The sequence below is a fragment of the Parasteatoda tepidariorum genome, chromosome 4 (genome assembly GCF_982258835.1).
Source record: "Parasteatoda tepidariorum strain Cologne lab strain chromosome 4, Ptep-v5.0, whole genome shotgun sequence".
Taxonomy (NCBI): Eukaryota; Metazoa; Arthropoda; class Arachnida; order Araneae; family Theridiidae; genus Parasteatoda; species Parasteatoda tepidariorum.
The window spans coordinates 9,447,841-9,466,915 of NC_141758.1; the positions used below are offsets into that span (position 1 = coordinate 9,447,841).

The window sequence follows — 19,075 nt, forward strand, 5'->3', positions numbered from 1 at the left end:
ATGTGACTTAGAAACCGACTTTCGATGTAGAAGCGGGCAATGCATCTCTAAATTCTATGTATGTGATGGAATGTATGACTGTGTAGATGACAGTGACGAAAGCGATTGCCGTGCATGTGACTTAGAAACCGACTTTCGATGTAGAAGCGGGCAATGCATCTCTAAATTAAATGTATGTGATGGATTGTATGACTGTGCAGATGGCAGTGACGAAAGCGATTGCCGTGCATGTGACTTAGAAACCGATTTTCGATGTAGAAGCGGGAAATGCATCTCTAAATTAAATGTATGTGATGGATTGTATGACTGTGCAGATGGCAGTGACGAAAGCGATTGCCGTGCATGTGACTTAGAAACCGATTTTCGATGTAGAAGCGGGCAATGCATCTCTAAATTCTATGTATGTGATGGAATGTATGACTGTGTAGATGACAGTGACGAAAGCGATTGCCGTGCATGTGACTTAGAAACCGACTTTCGATGTAGAAGCGGGCAATGCATCTCTAAATTAAATGTATGTGATGGATTGTATGACTGTGCAGATGGCAGTGACGAAAGCGATTGCCGTGCATGTGACTTAGAAACCGACTTTCGATGTAGAAGCGGGCAATGCATCTCTAAATTAAATGTATGTGATGGATTGTATGACTGTGCAGATGGCAGTGACGAAAGCGATTGCCGTGCATGTGACTTAGAAACCGATTTTCGATGTAGAAGCGGGAAATGCATCTCTAAATTAAATGTATGTGATGGATTGTATGACTGTGCAGATGGCAGTGACGAAAGCGATTGCCGTGCATGTGACTTAGAAACCGACTTTCGATGTAGAAGCGGGCAATGCATCTCTAAATTCTATGTATGTGATGGAATGTATGACTGTGTAGATGACAGTGACGAAAGCGATTGCCGTGCATGTGACTTAGAAACCGACTTTCGATGTAGAAGCGGGCAATGCATCTCTAAATTAAATGTATGTGATGGATTGTATGACTGTGCAGATGGCAGTGACGAAAGCGATTGCCGTGCATGTGACTTAGAAACCGATTTTCGATGTAGAAGCGGGAAATGCATCTCTAAATTAAATGTATGTGATGGATTGTATGACTGTGCAGATGGCAGTGACGAAAGCGATTGCCGTGCATGTGACTTAGAAACCGATTTTCGATGTAGAAGCGGGCAATGCATCTCTAAATTAAATGTATGTGATGGATTGTATGACTGTGCAGATGGCAGTGACGAAAGCGATTGCCGTGCATGTGACTTAGAAACCGACTTTCGATGTAGAAGCGGGCAATGCATCTCTAAATTAAATGTATGTGATGGATTGTATGACTGTGCAGATGGCAGTGACGAAAGCGATTGCCGTGCATGTGACTTAGAAACCGACTTTCGATGTAGAAGCGGGCAATGCATCTCTAAATTCTATGTATGTGATGGAATGTATGACTGTGTAGATGACAGTGACGAAAGCGATTGCCGTGCATGTGACTTAGAAACCGACTTTCGATGTAGAAGCGGGCAATGCATTTCTAAATTAAATGTATGTGATGGATTGTATGACTGTGCAGATGGCAGTGACGAAAGCGATTGCCGTGCATGTGACTTAGAAACCGATTTTCGATGTAGAAGCGGGAAATGCATCCCGAAATCACAAGTATGTAATGGAAGAACTAACTGTAGAGATAAGAGTGACGAATCAAATTGCGGTAAATAAAACTTTATCTGTAGTTTAAAATATATGACAGCTCCGAATCTGTTCATTACTTCGCTCCCGAACATTCCAGATAGCAGAATAAGTTTTATTTTCACTCACCAAAACCCTTTTACTGTAAACCTAAAAAGGTTTGTTAGGTGGTTTACTAGTAAGCCTTGTAATCTTAAGACGAGATCAGAGACCATCTGGTCTGTTCCACGCACATTACCCTAATCCGAAACCTTGTAAAAACATTCTTCGATATAAAAACCTTAAAGCTAGGTTGACCTAATGTTTTCTAGCGTGAAAACATCCTTTAATAAAACTAGTCTTAAGGTGAAAATAATATTAAATCTAGGTCATTACAAAGTTTCGTTTTGCAAAGTCTTGTATGCTCAGCTGGAATCCACCCTGCCATGAAATTTTAATGGACAATGCAATTTCATCCTTTCGCTAGTGTGATGTCAACTAAAATGTTATGATGGACCTAAGTTTTAAAAAAAACTTTAAAAAATATTATTCTTAATCCTGAGAGGCTTGAAACTGAAATATTTTTTGTTTTATTGAAAAAAGGTTTTTAATACAATCATTTTCGTGACATTTAGATGAAAATTCCAACACAAGGTTGCCGTAAGGTTACTTGTCCTCTGGGTACTGACATTATTTATCTAGTAAAGGATTATGTCGACAGGCTCTCGCTAAAGTTTCTGCAAATGAGCTAGAGTGCTGCTCTTACTGCTTTTGCAGTCACATTTATATGTCAGTTTGGACGATGAATAAGAAATAGAAACGAAAATCAGATAGTTATAAGTGGCTTTTAGATTTGCGAGAGCAGACCCTTGACACAGATCAAATACCGGAAACCCTCATTTATACGTATATATTTTTTTTCATACGCTCTAATTAATTTTCAAAATTAAATTTTCAACTAAAATATGTGTAGGCAGTTTTAATATAGCCCAAATTAAGTATTCATAATCATTCCAAACATTGAAATTTACTTTTTGGACAGACAAGTAGTAAAGTCAATGTAGGAAAAAATATGTTAAAATTTTTTTTAATGTAACTTTTAAATTTATATTTCAGAAATATATATATAAGAATTTCACCTTACTGTTACATTTTTATTAGACTTAAAGGCTTGAAATTATAGTACAAATTTTCAATTTGTTGGATTAGTCAGTACTCTTGACAAACTAAGAGCTTATATCTTATCATTTGACATTTCTCAATGTTTGAATAACTTTCAAAACTTAGTTCGTTCCAAAACGTTTCACAAGGTAATTAGCTAAACTTTTTTTTGTTGTCTTCTTTGATGTTTCTTCTTTCGAAAAAACCAGCCCCATTTTGCTCATACTGCAAAGGTGAACTAAATATACAGAAAAACAAAAATTATGTTTTTTTTCATGTTTTCGCTTTATTTTGTAATATTACTTCTGAAATATAATTTGCTTTTCATTTTTAATATAAAATTACGAAAGTTATAATATTTTCATTGCTATATTTAATTATTTAAACTTGCTATATTATTTATTTTCATTTTTGCTCGCCATATTTCAGTCGCCATTTTATTTTTGTTGGTATTTTTAGTGTATTTCAAAATTTCAACTGTGAATTCAATTTACCTGCACAAAAAAGCCCCAAATTTTGAAACAAATTTCATCGAATTGCTAATTTTGGCCACGAAACCTTGGATGCTGGCCTACTGTTCTGATGTTAGTTTAGATCCCTTCTTTTTTTAGTATATAAAAATACTACAGAAATCATTTGATACAAAAGAGAAAGTTTATACGAAATATGATTTATGAAATTTCATATAAACAATATGAAAGTTTAAATTTATCAATAATTAAGGAAGAATTGAAAGCGAGTAAAATAAGGATCAAAATGTCATTTTTTAAAGCAATTTTTTTTTAAAATAGCTCGATATTAGTACAAAATATTTCCTGCATGAAATGAAGTTAGTACAGTTTCATACAAAAAAAAAATGATATGAAAACCTTTTTTCTATTCAAGGGAGTAAGATCGAAGGTTTATAGTTCAGATAATCCTATTTATGTGACAAGACAATCCCTTATGGAAATGTGCCATACACATATGGCAAATGTAAAAATTTTTTGGAAAATTTGCCATAGGTTTTCCATAAAAAAATGCCATAGGATAGGGGTGCACAACCTTTTTCAGTGAAGGGCCACATGCATATCAGATTGACCAATGAAGGGCCGCATGCCAAAGTGTTTAGACCGACATATTGAAAGCAATTGTTGGTTGTGATTGTTATATAAACATAATTGTTTTTATAACACTAAATTCTTTTTGTCAGTTAACCTTGTAATCTCTTTGCAGAAAATACAATACTTTAAAACGTTTAAAATTAGAAAATGCAAAACTGATTACTTAAGAAGGAAAACAGAATTCGAAAATCAGAATCAATTTATCAGAAAAAATTTAGATAAATTGAAATAATTAAAAAACTATGGAAAAATTGACTTTTTTTTATCACATTACAAAAAACAAAAAAACCATTTAAACATAAATTTTAACGTTACATTTTGTTTCATAGAATTAAATTTCAAATAAATAAATATTCTAGTTATTAATATAAATTCAAGTTAAATACTTTGATTTAAAGAAAGTTTATAGGGTTAAAAATGATTAAAACTAAAACAAAACCCCTTAAGTGGAAAATAAGATTTAGCATTTATTAGGGAATGTACTTTAACTTTCAGACATTTTTATTTTAAATTAATAATAAGAGGCTGAGAGGGAAGAAAAAGAAGGAAAGAAAACACATTAAATTTTAAGGAACTATATTCCTTAATAATAAAAAAACTATTAAGATACTTGTTGGCAACTTTTTATGACGAATATATTTTTAACATGACCCTTACTATTTACAATTAATACACAATCAATTAACAATCAATAAAATTTACATTACTTTGCGAAACTTATCTTGATAAAATTTTTTATACAGTTAAAATTTAATGATATACAACTCATTTCCCAGCATATAATCATAAATGATATAAAATGCTCCAAGAAGGTAGAAAATGGTTTAAAATATTTCTTAATGGTTATACTGTAATTTGCAAAATTTTTGAATATTGTGATAATTTTATCTACTTGATCATGTGATATTTTTTGAGCCATTAAATGAAAATGTAATGATTGTATTTAAAGACAACTCTGTAATTTTGAACAGGCCAAATTTATTCTGGAAAACAGTCTTTCGACAGAGGCTGTTGTGGGTAGTAATAAACTTAGAGCAAATAACATAATCAGTTTTGGAATTTGTCCTAGATGGTGTTCTTCCCTTCTGGGTTTTTAAATCGCGGAAATACAAATAGCGATGTGTTATTTTTTAGTTGCTTGAATACGAATTGCTATGTGTTATTTTTTAATTGCTTGAATACGAATTTCCACGGGTGATTTTTAAATTGCGCAAATAAAAAACTCGATGCTTGTTTTTCAAATCGCGTGAATACGAATCGTGTGGCTTTTAAATTGCGAAAGGACTACTCACTACACTTGATTTTTAAAATGCATGAATATGAATTGCGATATATGGTTTTTAAAACGCTTGCATATGAATTGCGAGAAAAGTAGCAACGGATGATATTTTAAACACCAGAACACGAATCGCGATATGTGATTTTAAATCCCGTAAATACGAAACGCGATGGATTATTTTTAAATCTCGTTAATGCGAAATGCGATGCGCAATTTTCAGATAGCGTAAATACAAATTACGATGTACGACTTTTAAATTACATGTGACAACAAAAAGAATAGGTTCGATATGTGTTGTTAAGTCGATATGTGTCGATATGAGGTATATCAAGGACCAAAGAAAATAAATTATCATAATTTAGATCTTTTCAAGTTTTCCTGCAGGATAAGTTCAGAGCGTGAGAAGTGGATGAGGCAGCTGGAGAAAATAGACAGTACCGCCGAACTGGACATAATGATAGAGGAAATAACAAACAAAATCGTTTCAATATGTGAAACATGTAAAAAACGAAAAGAGAAATCCTATAAAGGAAGTCCAAAATGGTGGTCCTTGGATCTTGCGATCCACAGGAAAAGATCAAGAGCAAAGAGAAGAAAATACCAGGTAGAGACAAACTCTGTTCAAAGGAAGGCCAAGCTTGTGGATTATAAACGAGAAAAGGCATTATACAAGAGACACATAAGAAGACAAAAAAGAGAGACACTAAGAAGTTATTTACAAAATATAACGACACAAGAGTGTTTTGGACATTCATACCAAATTGCCAAGAACAAGAATTTTGACAATAGGATTTTCAAACCACAAAGGAAAATAGATGGAACCATGACAGTAAATAGTCTAGAAACCATTCAGGAAATCATTAATTACCATTTCAAGACTTACAGGCAAGAAGAGTTACCGAATACCAAGAATTGCAATATTGATCAGCTCTTTACACAGACAGAGCTGAAACACGGTGTTGATAAAATCAGGAATAACAAGGCTCCAGGCTACGACGGCATACCGCCGGAAGTCTTTAAGGCAATCTATATATTAGCACCAGACTGGATGCTAGGGATCTTTAATAAATGTCAAGAACTCTGCTACTTCCCAAGCTTTTGGAAAATAGCAAAACTAATTCTGATTCCGAAAATGGGGAAAAATTTAGATCAACCTGACGGTTATAGACCAATTTCTCTACTCCCGGTTTGGGGGAAGATTTTGGATAGGTTGATCACTTCCAGACTCTCGTACTTTTTGGAATCGAACAATTTACTCCATGAAGACCAACATGGCTTCAGAAAGCATAGGGCCACAACAACTGCGGTCAACTGCCTTAACATTATTGAGCAAGCGAAAACAAAGGGTGAATATACACTGGGGGTCTCCTTGGACATCAAGGGGGCCTTCGATACTGTGAGGTGGCATAAAATACTAAACCAGCTACTGAAATTTAATTGTACTCACGCTACCTTCCATCTGGTTAAAAGTTTTCTTACAGACAGGAAGGTCATATATACAAGTGATGAAGTTACCATAGAGCATATCGTCACCACTGGGGTACCACAAGGCTCGAGCATGGGACCATTACTGTGGTTAACAATAGCTGATGTTGCACTCAGAGAGGAGAGGCAAGTGGACGAATACGCCATCGCATTCGCCGACGATTTTCTTGTGCTGGTAACGGGAACTATAGTAAATAGACTGGGACCAAGAGCCACAGATATTCTAAAGAAATATCAATCATGGGCAGAGACACAGAATCTCCATTTTAGTGTCAATAAAACCCAAGCAATTGTATTTCCAAAATCCAGGAAAATAACGAGGAAACCAACAGTAAAACTTCAAAATCAAAATATTCCTATTAGTGACACCATAATGTACCTTGGGTTTCGGATAAACTGTCAGCTCTCCTGGTTGCCGCACCTTGATGGTTTATACGATAAAATTTTATCATTCTATGCTAAATTTAAAAGATTGTCCGGGGTAGATTGGGGGATCACATCAGAAATACGTAAGTTTATATATCAAAACAGTATAATTAAAATCATTTCTTACGGGTCTGAAGTATGGTTCAAAAATCAGGTCAGAATCATTAATAAACTTAAAAAGATCGAAAGAATACCCTTATTGAGCATCACTAGGGCTTATAGAACCACATCAACATCAGCACTTCAGGTGTTGGCTGGGACGGTTCCGTTGGAGCTGATTATTCAGACAAATTCCGATATGGCTAATCTTTATTTACATAACGATAACGTTATAACAAAACCGGAAATCACGCCCAGACACCCTGCGGGGCTCATCTCTATTCCTTATAATTTTGATCCACCAATAGGCAATGATATAGAGATCTACACAGATGGATCGAGATTAATTTATAATAACGAATTCCGCGTGGGATGCGCCTTCGTGGTGTACGATGGGGATATTCAAATAGATTGTTATACATATAGACTTAATAACTACTCATCCGTTTTTCAAGCAGAATTATGGGCTATTCTTCAGGCAATGTACTGGATAATTAAGAACAAATTAAATAGAGATGTTCATATTTTTTCCGATTCCCTTTCGGGATTACAATCACTGGCAAACCCCGAGGAAAACGATTGCTTAATTAAACTGATAAAAGATCAATATAAATCAAACATGATAATCCATTGGATTAAGGCTCACGTCGGACACCACGGCAACGAGGAGGCTGACAGTCAGGCGAAATTGGCCTGCCAAAGACCGGAAATTGATCTCTTTGACCAGAAGCCAAAAAGTTCAGTAAAGTTATCGATGTTCAAACGAAATATAAATCTTTGGCAAAATATGTGGGATGATGATCAAAACCAGGGCAGGCATACCCACCATCTAATCCCGAGGGTAAATTACCGTAAAATTTATGGAAATTTCTACTTGAACCAATTTATCACAAACCACGGAACCCAGGGTACATACCAATCCAAGTTTCACAATAAATCCCCCCTATGCAATAACTGCAAAGTTACAGATGAGCTGGAACATATACTGATTCACTGCCCTCTATTTGATAACATAAGAAAAGCAAATTTCCCGGTAAACCTGACCTATAGCTCACTCAAACATCACTGGAGGATACCAGCTATGCAAAAGGGCATAGAACGAATCATCGAAAGCCACTTTAGCGCTGGCTTGCCACCAGACACGTCATAATAACGAACTCAGAACATTGACATCACGCACTGAAATTCAAAGACTTATCCAAACCCCATCAAACTTTTCGATTTGTTGTAAAGGTAGAAAGTTCCCTTTCCACCTACCCTGAGTTTTATAATTTAAATATAGGACACTTTGTGTATGGAATTAACATTTCACCTGCACTTACTTTCACATTTAAACTTGTTTGATACATGGATTGGATCAGCTTTCCATCTGTTAAAATTAATAACTTTGTACACCGAGTTAACTTTTCATCTGTTCAAATATCTGCTTTTTACATATCTTGCATTTTTACATTCTTCGTTACTGTGTTGATGGAGTCATCTTTTCATCTGTTTTGCTATCTATATTTTGAATTCAAGTCACCCTTTCTATTCCTCATTGTAAATACTCATCTTCCCTTTGTTTTTCAAACTGGGAATTGTTTTTGTATTTTTAGTTGATCAATAAAATTGCTCCCCGGATGCCCCCGACAGGGGGCGGGACGGGGTTAAGCGTTTCTGATGTGTTGTTAAACTTGCACGTGTTCATGGGACTAAAGAATTTTGCCGTGTTTTGAATTATTTTTTTTGCAAAACAGACCGCTTTTAATATAAACACATCTCGTTTTTTTTTTCCTGGGAAGGTGTTGATTTGGCTAAGATACGTTAATTACTTTTTAAGTAACGAAAAAAAATTAAAACTGAATCGAATTTCACGAGTTGTATTATTGTGTGAAAATATCAGGTATATTCTAAATCACAAATAAAAATGCAGCAATAACGGGAAAGAAGAAAAATCACGTTCAAAATACCTCTTTAAAAATGCGTGTTAAAATCGGTACAACGCAAATGATAAAATCGGCACAAACAGAGCACGTAAAAAATAATTATTTTAATGCGCGATTCAAAACTCGCTTGCTGTCAAACCATAGTATTAAAAATATCATAATCTTTTTAAATCACGGGGAAAACGTAATAACTACTAAAACAATAACCAAATTACTTTAATATTTCAGATGAAATTGGAGTAAATAAAGTCCATCAAAATTTTATGTAATTTAAATGCGGAATTTAAAATTAAAATGTCGCAATAGCGTATAAAAAATATCGGTACTTTCAAAACCTTGTAGAAATGTGTAGGAATAATTTCTAAAATAACGATTGAAAAATAATTTGATTTGCGATAAAATCGTTACAAAAAACCATGTCAAAAAATGGTTATCTAAATGAGCGATTCTTTATTCGCGATTCGTAATAATATCGTGCTAAAATATCGAAGTTTTAAAAACCAAGGGGAAATGTGCAGCAATAACTGTTGAAGAAAGGCTCTAAAATCATTTAGATTTTCCATGAAGTTTGCACAAAAATCGCTATTTCAGACACTACTTGAAAATGGGTAGCAATAATTACCGAAAAGTCATTGGAATCGGCACATACGAAAAGCGTCAAAAGTGGTAATTAAAATACGTAAATCGTAATAATGATGTATTAAAAATATTGCGATTTTTAAAACTATGCTGAAATCCGTACCGTTAACCATCGAAAAACTACACTGATTGAGATTGGGTGCGTCAAAAACTTAAAAGTGTAAATTTAAATTACCGAATTTTTTTTATTATTTTTCAAAAACAAATATTTAATTTTTTTCTCTTCATTTTGTTCAGATTGCTGCCGCGGGCCGCACATCGAGGGTTGGCGGGCCGCATTTGGCCCGCGGGCCGCAGGTTGAGCACCCCTACCATAGGATATTCCTATGGGGTTTTGTCAATGGTAAAATTTCGCCATATACATGTGGCAAAATTTTTCTATACATGTATGACAAGTATTTGCCATACGTATATGGCAAAAGCGCATGGCAAACTTTTTCCATTGGCAAAACCGCATAGGAAAGTTCTACGGCACTTTTTATGGAAAACCTAAGGCAAATTTTTCTAGGGGATAAATGGGAAGAGAAAAACGAAAAAGAACTATAAGGAAAGAGAAGCAGGCTGTTATACTGCCAGCGAAAATAAATAAATAAAAAAAATCATAGAATATTATATAAAAAAAAATCAATAGTTATGGTGTTCTAACCTATTATTAGAATAGCTTTTTGTTCCTGGAATCGATATTTATTTTCAATAATTTATTCTTTTTCGTTACAGATTGTCCACACCGATTTCAGTGCCACGATTCAAGATATTGTGTCAATAATTGGCAAGTTTGCAACGGGGAGAAAGATTGCGAAGATAACAGTGACGAACTCGATTGCCATTCCAGAGTTTGTGACTTGGAATCCAACTTTCGATGTGGTAGCGGAAGATGCATCCCGAAAGCATACGTATGTAATGGAAGATATGACTGTGAAGATAACAGTGACGAATCAAATTGCAGTAAATAAAACTTTATCTGCAGTTTAAAATATTTGGAAGCTCCGAATCTGTTTATTACTTCGCTCCCGAACATCCCAGACCCAGATAGCAAAATAAGGTTTATTTTCACTCACCAAAACCCTTTTAATGCAAAACCTAAAAAAGTTTGTTATGTGGTTTTCTAGTAAGCTTTCTGACCCTAAAACGAGGTCTGCGAACATCTGTTCTATTCTTCGCACAGTACCCTAAACCAAAACCTTGAAAAACAACCTTCTGTATAAAAACCTTAAACTGAAATTGACTTAGGGTTTTCAAGCATAAAAAAATCCTTTAATAAAGCTAGTCTTAGGGTAAAAATAATCTTAAATTTAGGTAATTATAAAGTTTCTTTTCGCGAAGTCTTGTACGCTCGGCTAAAATCTACCTTTGTCATGAAATTTCAATGGACAATGCAATTTGATCCTATCTCTAATGTGACGTCAACTAAAATGTCCTTATGGACCTAAAGGTCTGGTTTTTTAGGACAAGCGCCTTATCTGGGCGTCAGCGGGACGTTGACGTCCCGCTGACGCCAACAAAATACTGGTTTGTTAGCTCAAGGCCTGGTTTCTTAGAACTAGCGCCTTATCTAGGCGTCAGCGGAAAGTTGACGCAGAGCTGACGCCAAAAAAATACTTTTTTGTTAGCTCAGCGTGAGCAGTCGGTCCAACGCAGACATTATCTCTCATTGCGCATGCGTTAATAACGTAAACAAATACTTATTTTGAATTTGTATTTATTTTTTTATTGTCGACCAGTGTTTTAGAGAACAAATAATGACTTCGTCCAAGAAAAAACACATCATAGCTGAGCTAAATGAAGAGTGCTTCTGTGGTTAACGTCACGTTGTAATCCAACTGCAGTTGAGTTGGACGGCAATTGTAGTTCAAGATGACCGTTGGATGACGTATACTATCAAACTCACAAATGGGACAATAAGAGGTTAGCGCTGATTTCCAGCTGACGGCGTCCTGTCCTAAGAAACCAGGCCTTTAGTGACCATTTTACCCAAGTGATAATCCTTTTAAAAGAAAAAAGCTTTAAAAAATATTTTTTAATCCTTTTAGGATGAAAGGTTTGAAACTGCAGTATTTTTACTTTATTGATAAAAGGTGTTTAGTTTAAACATTTTCGTGACAATAAGATGAAATTCCGATAACTGTTTTACTTCCAGTAAAAATAAATAAATAAAAAAAAATCATAGATAATTATTAAAAAAAATCAAAAGTTTTGGCCCTCTTGCCTATTATTAGCCTACCTTTTTGTAACTGGAATCAATATTTATTTTAAAGAATTTATTTATTTATTCATTTTTTTTTGTTGCAGATTGCCTATACCAATTTAAGTGCGGCGATGGAAATTGTATCAGTGATTTGAATGTTTGCGACGGAAAAAAAGATTGTGAAGATAAGAGTGACGAGCGCCTTTGCTATTCCAGAGTTTGTAACTTGGAATCCTACTTTCGATGTGAAAGGTTTACGCATGGGCTTCTTGAATGCATCCCGGAATCAAAAGTATGCGATGGAAGACCTGACTGTAGATATGGCATTGACGAATCAAATTGCAGTAAATAAAACTTTATCTGTAGTTTAAAATATTTGGAAGCTCCAAATCTGCTCGCTTCGCGCGTGGACTCCCCAGTGTAACTTCGCTGTTATCTTAGTTTTTTCCTCATAAAAGTCTATACTTTACAGGGGGGAAAAAAGATCGTCTCGTGCATAAATACATAAATACAAGTATTATAATCAATTGTAAGAACATTTTCTTAATTTGCTAATCGTAACAAAATGAACGATTAGTTGCATTAGAAAAAAAAAATCAATTGCAGTTGAAGAAAAAATAATAAATAAATAAAACTTGAAACTTAAGATTATAGAATGCGTGACGCATTAAGAAGTAATAAAAGAAATATAAATTCCCCGCTAACAGTCTATAAAGATATGACCTTATCTTGCATAACAGTTCTATTTGCAAATGATATTTTTGCAATCGAGACATTTATATTTTTTGAAATTTTGATAATCATGATCTAGCAACATCTGATTGCTTTTCATCATTTCTTTTCCCTCTTTCATCCGTCTTGTTTTGTTAATTTTGACATTAAATAAAACGCGAGGTTACAAAATAATGATTTCTGATTTCGATAATTGAAAATGGCCCATTCAGCATATCAAATCTCTGTCATTGCATTTTAGTGGGAAGTAGATCGGTCAAGATAGTTTTTTTTTTCTTTTGACTTCAAGTTCTGTCTTAACATAGTTTATATAAACATTTTTTATTTCCAATGAGCTGCACAATAGGTCTTGCCGATGAGCAGACCTAGTGCGTTCTCCAGAGGTGGTATCCACTCTTTCAGAACCACCACAATGGGTGAGATACCGTTGGTCATGTTGATTTGAACGTCTAGTTTCTGCCACCCAAGATGGCAGCATCGAGACTCTATTTTGGATGCTAAAGTTTATACAAACATAACATAGCTGATAAGTCTCAATCGAATAATGTTTTTAAGTCTTATATATCGTGCGCAGCAAAACAAAATGGTTGTTGCACCCGAAACAGCGGCCCTTACGATAATTAATAATTATCTAAACTTAGTTAGAAACTTTGGGAACGCTTTGAGCCACACTATCGTGCAAACTGGCTTCAACTCTAATGCGAGGTTTGGTGAACCATATTGTTGTGCAAACTTAAACATCTTATGCATGATCGCAGAAAATTAAAATTGAACAGCGAAGCATGGTTCATTTTTACATATTATTAACAAATTGCAATGAGTTTGCTCCGTATTATGGTTCCATTGACTTAGATTAAGATTTTACGATGAACCAATTTTTTGAGGGTACATTTACAAGGCTGCGTCTATTGTTTGCCATAGAGGTATTTCGGCTATTTTGTTTCATCTTTGATGGTATAAGTTTCTGAAGCATTCGATGTCGTATTTGCAATAAATCTTTTTAATTTGGTGCTATAAATTATCGTGTTAGTTTATAATTGACCTAGTTAAAGTTTTTTTCCCATTTAATGAAGGATAAAAGAATTTAAAATGCGATAAGAACTTTCAGTATTTTAATTACGTCCGTTTATTAACTTCGGAAATGAGTATGCCCTTGTTTTAAAACGGATACTGCTTCCTATTTCGAAATTATCATTTATTTTTATTTTATCGTGCTTAGCGATATGAAAGGTCCAGAGATATTCCAAATTAAGTAATAACTGAGTAATGTTGTTAAATCAATTGTTTTATTTATCCTATGCACTGATTCCTACGAAACAAGAAAAAAGCGCCGGAAAGCTATGTAGATAACTTTTTTTCTTCTTCTAAATTTGTAATTTAAACAAATAAAACAGAATCAACGCAGCTCACCTAAAATACGAGGAAGTTATGTACAATGTATGTATATAATATATATATATATATATATATATATATATATATATATATATATATACAGTCAAACCCCGCTATAGTGAACTCCCGGATATAGTGAACCAAAAAAGTGATGATGTTGGATATAATCAACTTTTTTCTGCCTTCGACTGATTTTTTTCTTTATTCTTTTGTAATAATATTGAACTTTCTACTTCAAAATAAATACATATAGCGATTTTTTAAACCATCATAATTATTTTATTCTTGTTTGCTTCTTTTATCTTACTTTCCCCTCCCTAAACAAATCAAGTAGATGTTTCCAACCCAGGCAGATGATGCACCTGTTAGGTGTCAGTGGGATCAATATGCATTTTCTGTCATAGGGAATAAGTAATTATTCATTATTGGTCAAAGAGTTGGACACTAATATGTGTCCAACTCTTTGACCAATAATGATATCAAAATGATATCATTATTGGTCAAAGATATCAATAATGATATCTTTGACCAATAATACTATCAAAATCTACAGCACGTAACATATGGAAAAATGGGCAATTAACAATTTCTGCTCATAAAAAAATTTAAAGGGCAGAAAAAAGTTGAGAAAAGCAGATCACAAGGATATTGAAGAAGCATTACTGAAGTGGTTCATCATTCAAAGAAGCCGCAATCTTCCAGTATCTGGACAAATGTCGATGAATTTGCTAAGCGATTTTATGAGATTACTTTTATGTGCTTGAATGGCAGGTTAGACAAGTTTAAAAAGTGGACTAACAGAAATTCAGGAAAAATTATCTGAGAGTCGGGAAATGTTTCCATATCTGATGTTGAGGACTGCTCGACAGCTAAAGATTACAAATTTTTCTTTTTTTTTGTACGCAGGACGAAGAGTAATAAAAAATAACAAATTTTTTGCTACTACATAATATTTTTCAGTCATTTATTTGAATAACGTGTAATAAAAGGGAGGAATTTGGGAACCATTAGTTAAATTGCCCGCATAGCGGATATAGTGAACTCCCGGTTATAGTGAGCGAAACTTTCGGTCCCTTGAGGGATCACTATAGCGGGGTTTGACTATATATATTTTACATATTTGGAATCCTTGAAATAGGGGGTCAGACAAAATTTTGAAAAAAATTGATCGAAAATTGGGTCCCAATAAAGGTTTATATATGGCGGAAGAAAACAGCCAAGAAAAGTCGCCGGCGCAAATGAATATTTTAAGTTAGCCCATAGACTGATTCAAAGGAGGAATTCTTAATTTTACTAGGTTGCTAAGCAATCAAGTTCTGACTGTAAAAAAATTGAAATAATGTTTTGTAACTGCCCGGAGAAGTTTAACTAATAGTTAGTAGAAAATATCTCGCCATTTCTAGGAAATGGAAAATTTTAACAATATTCTGTCCAAAAAGTAAAAATGTTTTTAATCTCCTTTGAAAAGACAATTTGAATCGATTTATAAATTATTTATGATTTTCTAAGCTTTTAGAATTTAAATGCATGAATTTTTATCTGACATTATTTAAATTATGTTGTTTTTGCTATATTCATTCTAGGATTTCATGCTAAAATCTAATTAACTTCACTTATTATAGCCATATACAAAATTTTAGGGATAATCATTTTTTACAGCTTTAATCGAGTCTTCTAGGCAAGAGAAATTGAAGGAAAAAAAGTGCTTGAAAAATAAAATGTAGATTGTATAGCAATTCTAATATTCACAAGATTTTCTTTAATTTACGATATTTCTTTTTTCTATAACTGAAGGAATTGCTGAATGTTTAGCGGCATTTTAAAAACATTGAAATATGTTATGTTTAAGAATAAGATAGTGAAATAATATGTTGCATATTGTATGATTCATTGTTTAAAAAATCGCTTCATTATGCTAGATAGTTAGGTTACATGGTTTTCTTTGGATAAAGATGATATGCAAATAGCATCCTCATGTTTCAATACATTCTGAGACTTACGTTCGCAAATCCAACATAAAATGTCGCACAGCATATTCTTCAATTACGATAAGCTACATTTATCACCAAATACTGCTAATATGATTATTTTTGTTTTCTTATATATATCTGATACTCTCTTTTTAAACAGAGCTCGTAAGGTCCCTAAGATACCGAAATGGGGACATAAAAGCTTAAAAGATAAAATATTTAATTTCATTAACTCAAAATATCTGGTCTCAAAAAGTTAAATATAACTTTAACAATATTAATGCTCTTACGTTTTTAAAGACCACATAAATCCTGCTAATATATTAAAATGAATAAATTTACTTTAACGAGTGTAAAATTCTTATGAAAATAATGATCAAGACCAAAATGCAAAACAGTATAATTGATGATAAAAACTCAACTGTCTTAAAAAAATATGAAGAGGGAAGTATAAGTCGACATGTCTCGAGCGTTCAAATATAAGCTCCCATTCTCAAGACATTGTCAGGCATGAATAAATTTCGTCTCTATTTATTGAATACTCAAAACATGTCTATTTTTATTATCATCTATTAAATTTCAAATCAGGGAAGTTTTTATAGTTTCGATTCAGTTTCTTGAGATTATCCATTTAGTAACAGAACATAATAAATTATTTCACTCGATATAAAAATAAGTTTTACATAAGTTATAGGCACAGGTTCTTAGATTGAATAAAATAATAATTCACTACTTTGTAAAAAAAATCAATGCAGAATTTTTTTTTTCTTTTTCTGCTGCAAGCCTTAATATTTTTAAGGGCATAAAAATATTCCGTTTACAATTGAAATTTCAAAAGTCGAATGTTAAAATGGAATGTCCCCTAGCACCAGGAATCGAAATTAAATAGTTACAAGGACAGCTATTTCCAAAGAATATATCTATATTCTTTTGCTATTTCGAACAACTTAGCGTTTCCGTCCTATTCGAAGTTGTTTGAAAAGGTATTTTTTATATATCGATTCCAAAGTTTATTCTACATATATTTTAGGGTATACTTTCGGAGTATTTCGATCGAGTTTATTTTTACACCCTTATTTGCTTAAAATTGTAAAATAATTTGCTTAAAATAAATTATTCAAGCTATATGATTTAATGCATTTATAGTATAATAGTAAACGGGATTTGCATTGCATGTCCTTAACCTTGATACCGCTATCATTAAATAAATGAAATAAACTTAGATAAATAATAAGAAATAATTTTTTCTCGTTTCCATTTTCAAGGAATAATATGTTTCGATCAAACAGATTTCATTCTGAAAATCTGCAATATCCTCTTTTGACGAAATATAGGAAAAATTGGTTTTCACAGTTTCTGTAAAAAATATGTTAGTCTTTTTGCCGCATTTTTTTCTCTTTATCAAAATAAGCTTGGAAATTGCGTATTTTTATTGCATTTTTTAGAAAATCAGATGATTCTAAAATTGGCGCGGTTTCGGAATCTTCTTACAAAATTCAATTTTTAGTATTTCCTGCTTAACAAAATAAGACATTTGACGAAATATAGGAGAAATTGGTTTTCACAGTTTGTTTAAATAGTATGTTAGTCTTTTTGCCGCATTTTTTTCTCTTTATCAAAATGAGCTTGGAAATTACGTATTTTTCATTGCATTTTTTTAGAAAATCAGATGATTCTAAAATTGGCGCGGTTTCGGAATCTTCTTTCAAAATTCAATTTTTAGTATTTCCTGCTTAACAAAATAAGACATTTGACGAAATATAGGAGAAATTGGTTTTCACAGTTTGTTTAAATAGTATGTTAGTCTTTTTGCCGCATTTTTTTCTCTTTATCAAAATGAGCTTGGAAATTACGTATTTTTCATTGCATTTTTTTAGAAAATCAGATGATTCTAAAATTGGCGCGGTTTCGGAATCTTCTTTCAAAATTCAATTTTTAGTATTTCCTGCTTAACAAAATAAGACATTTGACGAAATATAGGAGAAATTGGTTTTCACAGTTTGTTTAAATAGTATGTTAGTCTTTTTGCCGCATTTTTTTCTCTTTATCAAAATGAGCTTGGAAATTACGTATTTTTCATTGCATTTTTTTAGAAAATCAGATGATTCTAAAATTGGCGCGGTTTCGGAATCTTCTTACAAAATTCAATTTTTAGTATTTTCTGCTTAACAAAATAAGACATTTGACGAAATATAGGAGAAATTGGTTTTCACAGTTTGTTTAAATAGTATGTTAGTCTTTTTGCCGCATTTTTTTCTCTTTATCAAAATGAGCTTGGAAATTACGTATTTTTCATTGCATTTTTTTAGAAAATCAGATGATTCTAAAATTGGCGCGGTTTCGGAATCTTCTTACAAAATTCAATTTTTAGTATTTCCTGCTTAACAAAATAAGACATTTGACGAAATATAGGAGAAATTGGTTTTCACAGTTTGTTTAAATAGTATGTTAGTCTTTTTGCCGCATTTTTTTCTCTTTATCAAAATGAGCTTAGAAATTACGTATTTTTCATTGCATTTTTTTAGAAAATCAGATGATTCTAAAATTGGCGCGGTTTCGGAATCTTCTTACAAAATTCAATTTTTAGTATTTCCTGCTTAACAAAATAAGACATTTGACGAAATATAGGAGAAATTGGTTTTCACAGTTTGTTTAAATAGTATGTTAGTCTTTTTGCCGCATTTTTTTCTCTTTATCAAAATGAGCTTAGAAATTACGTATTTTTCATTGCATTTTTTTAGAAAATCAGATGATTCTAAAATTGGCGCGGTTTCGGAATCTTCTTACAAAATTCAATTTTTAGTATTTCCTGCTTAACAAAATAAGACATTTGACTAAATATAGGAGAAATTGGTTTTCACAGTTTGTTTAAATAGTATGTTAGTCTTTTTGCCGCATTTTTTTCTCTTTATCAAAATGAGCTTGGAAATTACGTATTTTTCATTGCATTTTTTTAGAAAATCAGATGATTCTAAAATTGGCACGGTATCGGAATCTTCTTACAAATTTCTAT

General features: G+C 32.9%; 1 protein-coding gene across 1 annotated transcript in view; it reads left to right on the forward strand.

Moving 5' to 3' along the window:
* The first annotated feature begins 1,344 nt into the window (after window positions 1-1,344).
* Window positions 1,345-19,075, forward strand: part of LOC147810638 (uncharacterized) — a 33,255-nt gene continuing 15,524 nt past the window's right edge. Inside the window, exons 1-3 of the mRNA XM_087160348.1 lie at window positions 1,345-1,706; window positions 10,498-10,725; window positions 12,070-12,309. Of these exons, the coding sequence (XP_087016474.1) occupies window positions 1,439-1,706; window positions 10,498-10,725; window positions 12,070-12,309 (736 nt within the window). The 5' untranslated portion in view covers window positions 1,345-1,438. The remainder of the gene's footprint in view (window positions 1,707-10,497; window positions 10,726-12,069; window positions 12,310-19,075) is intronic.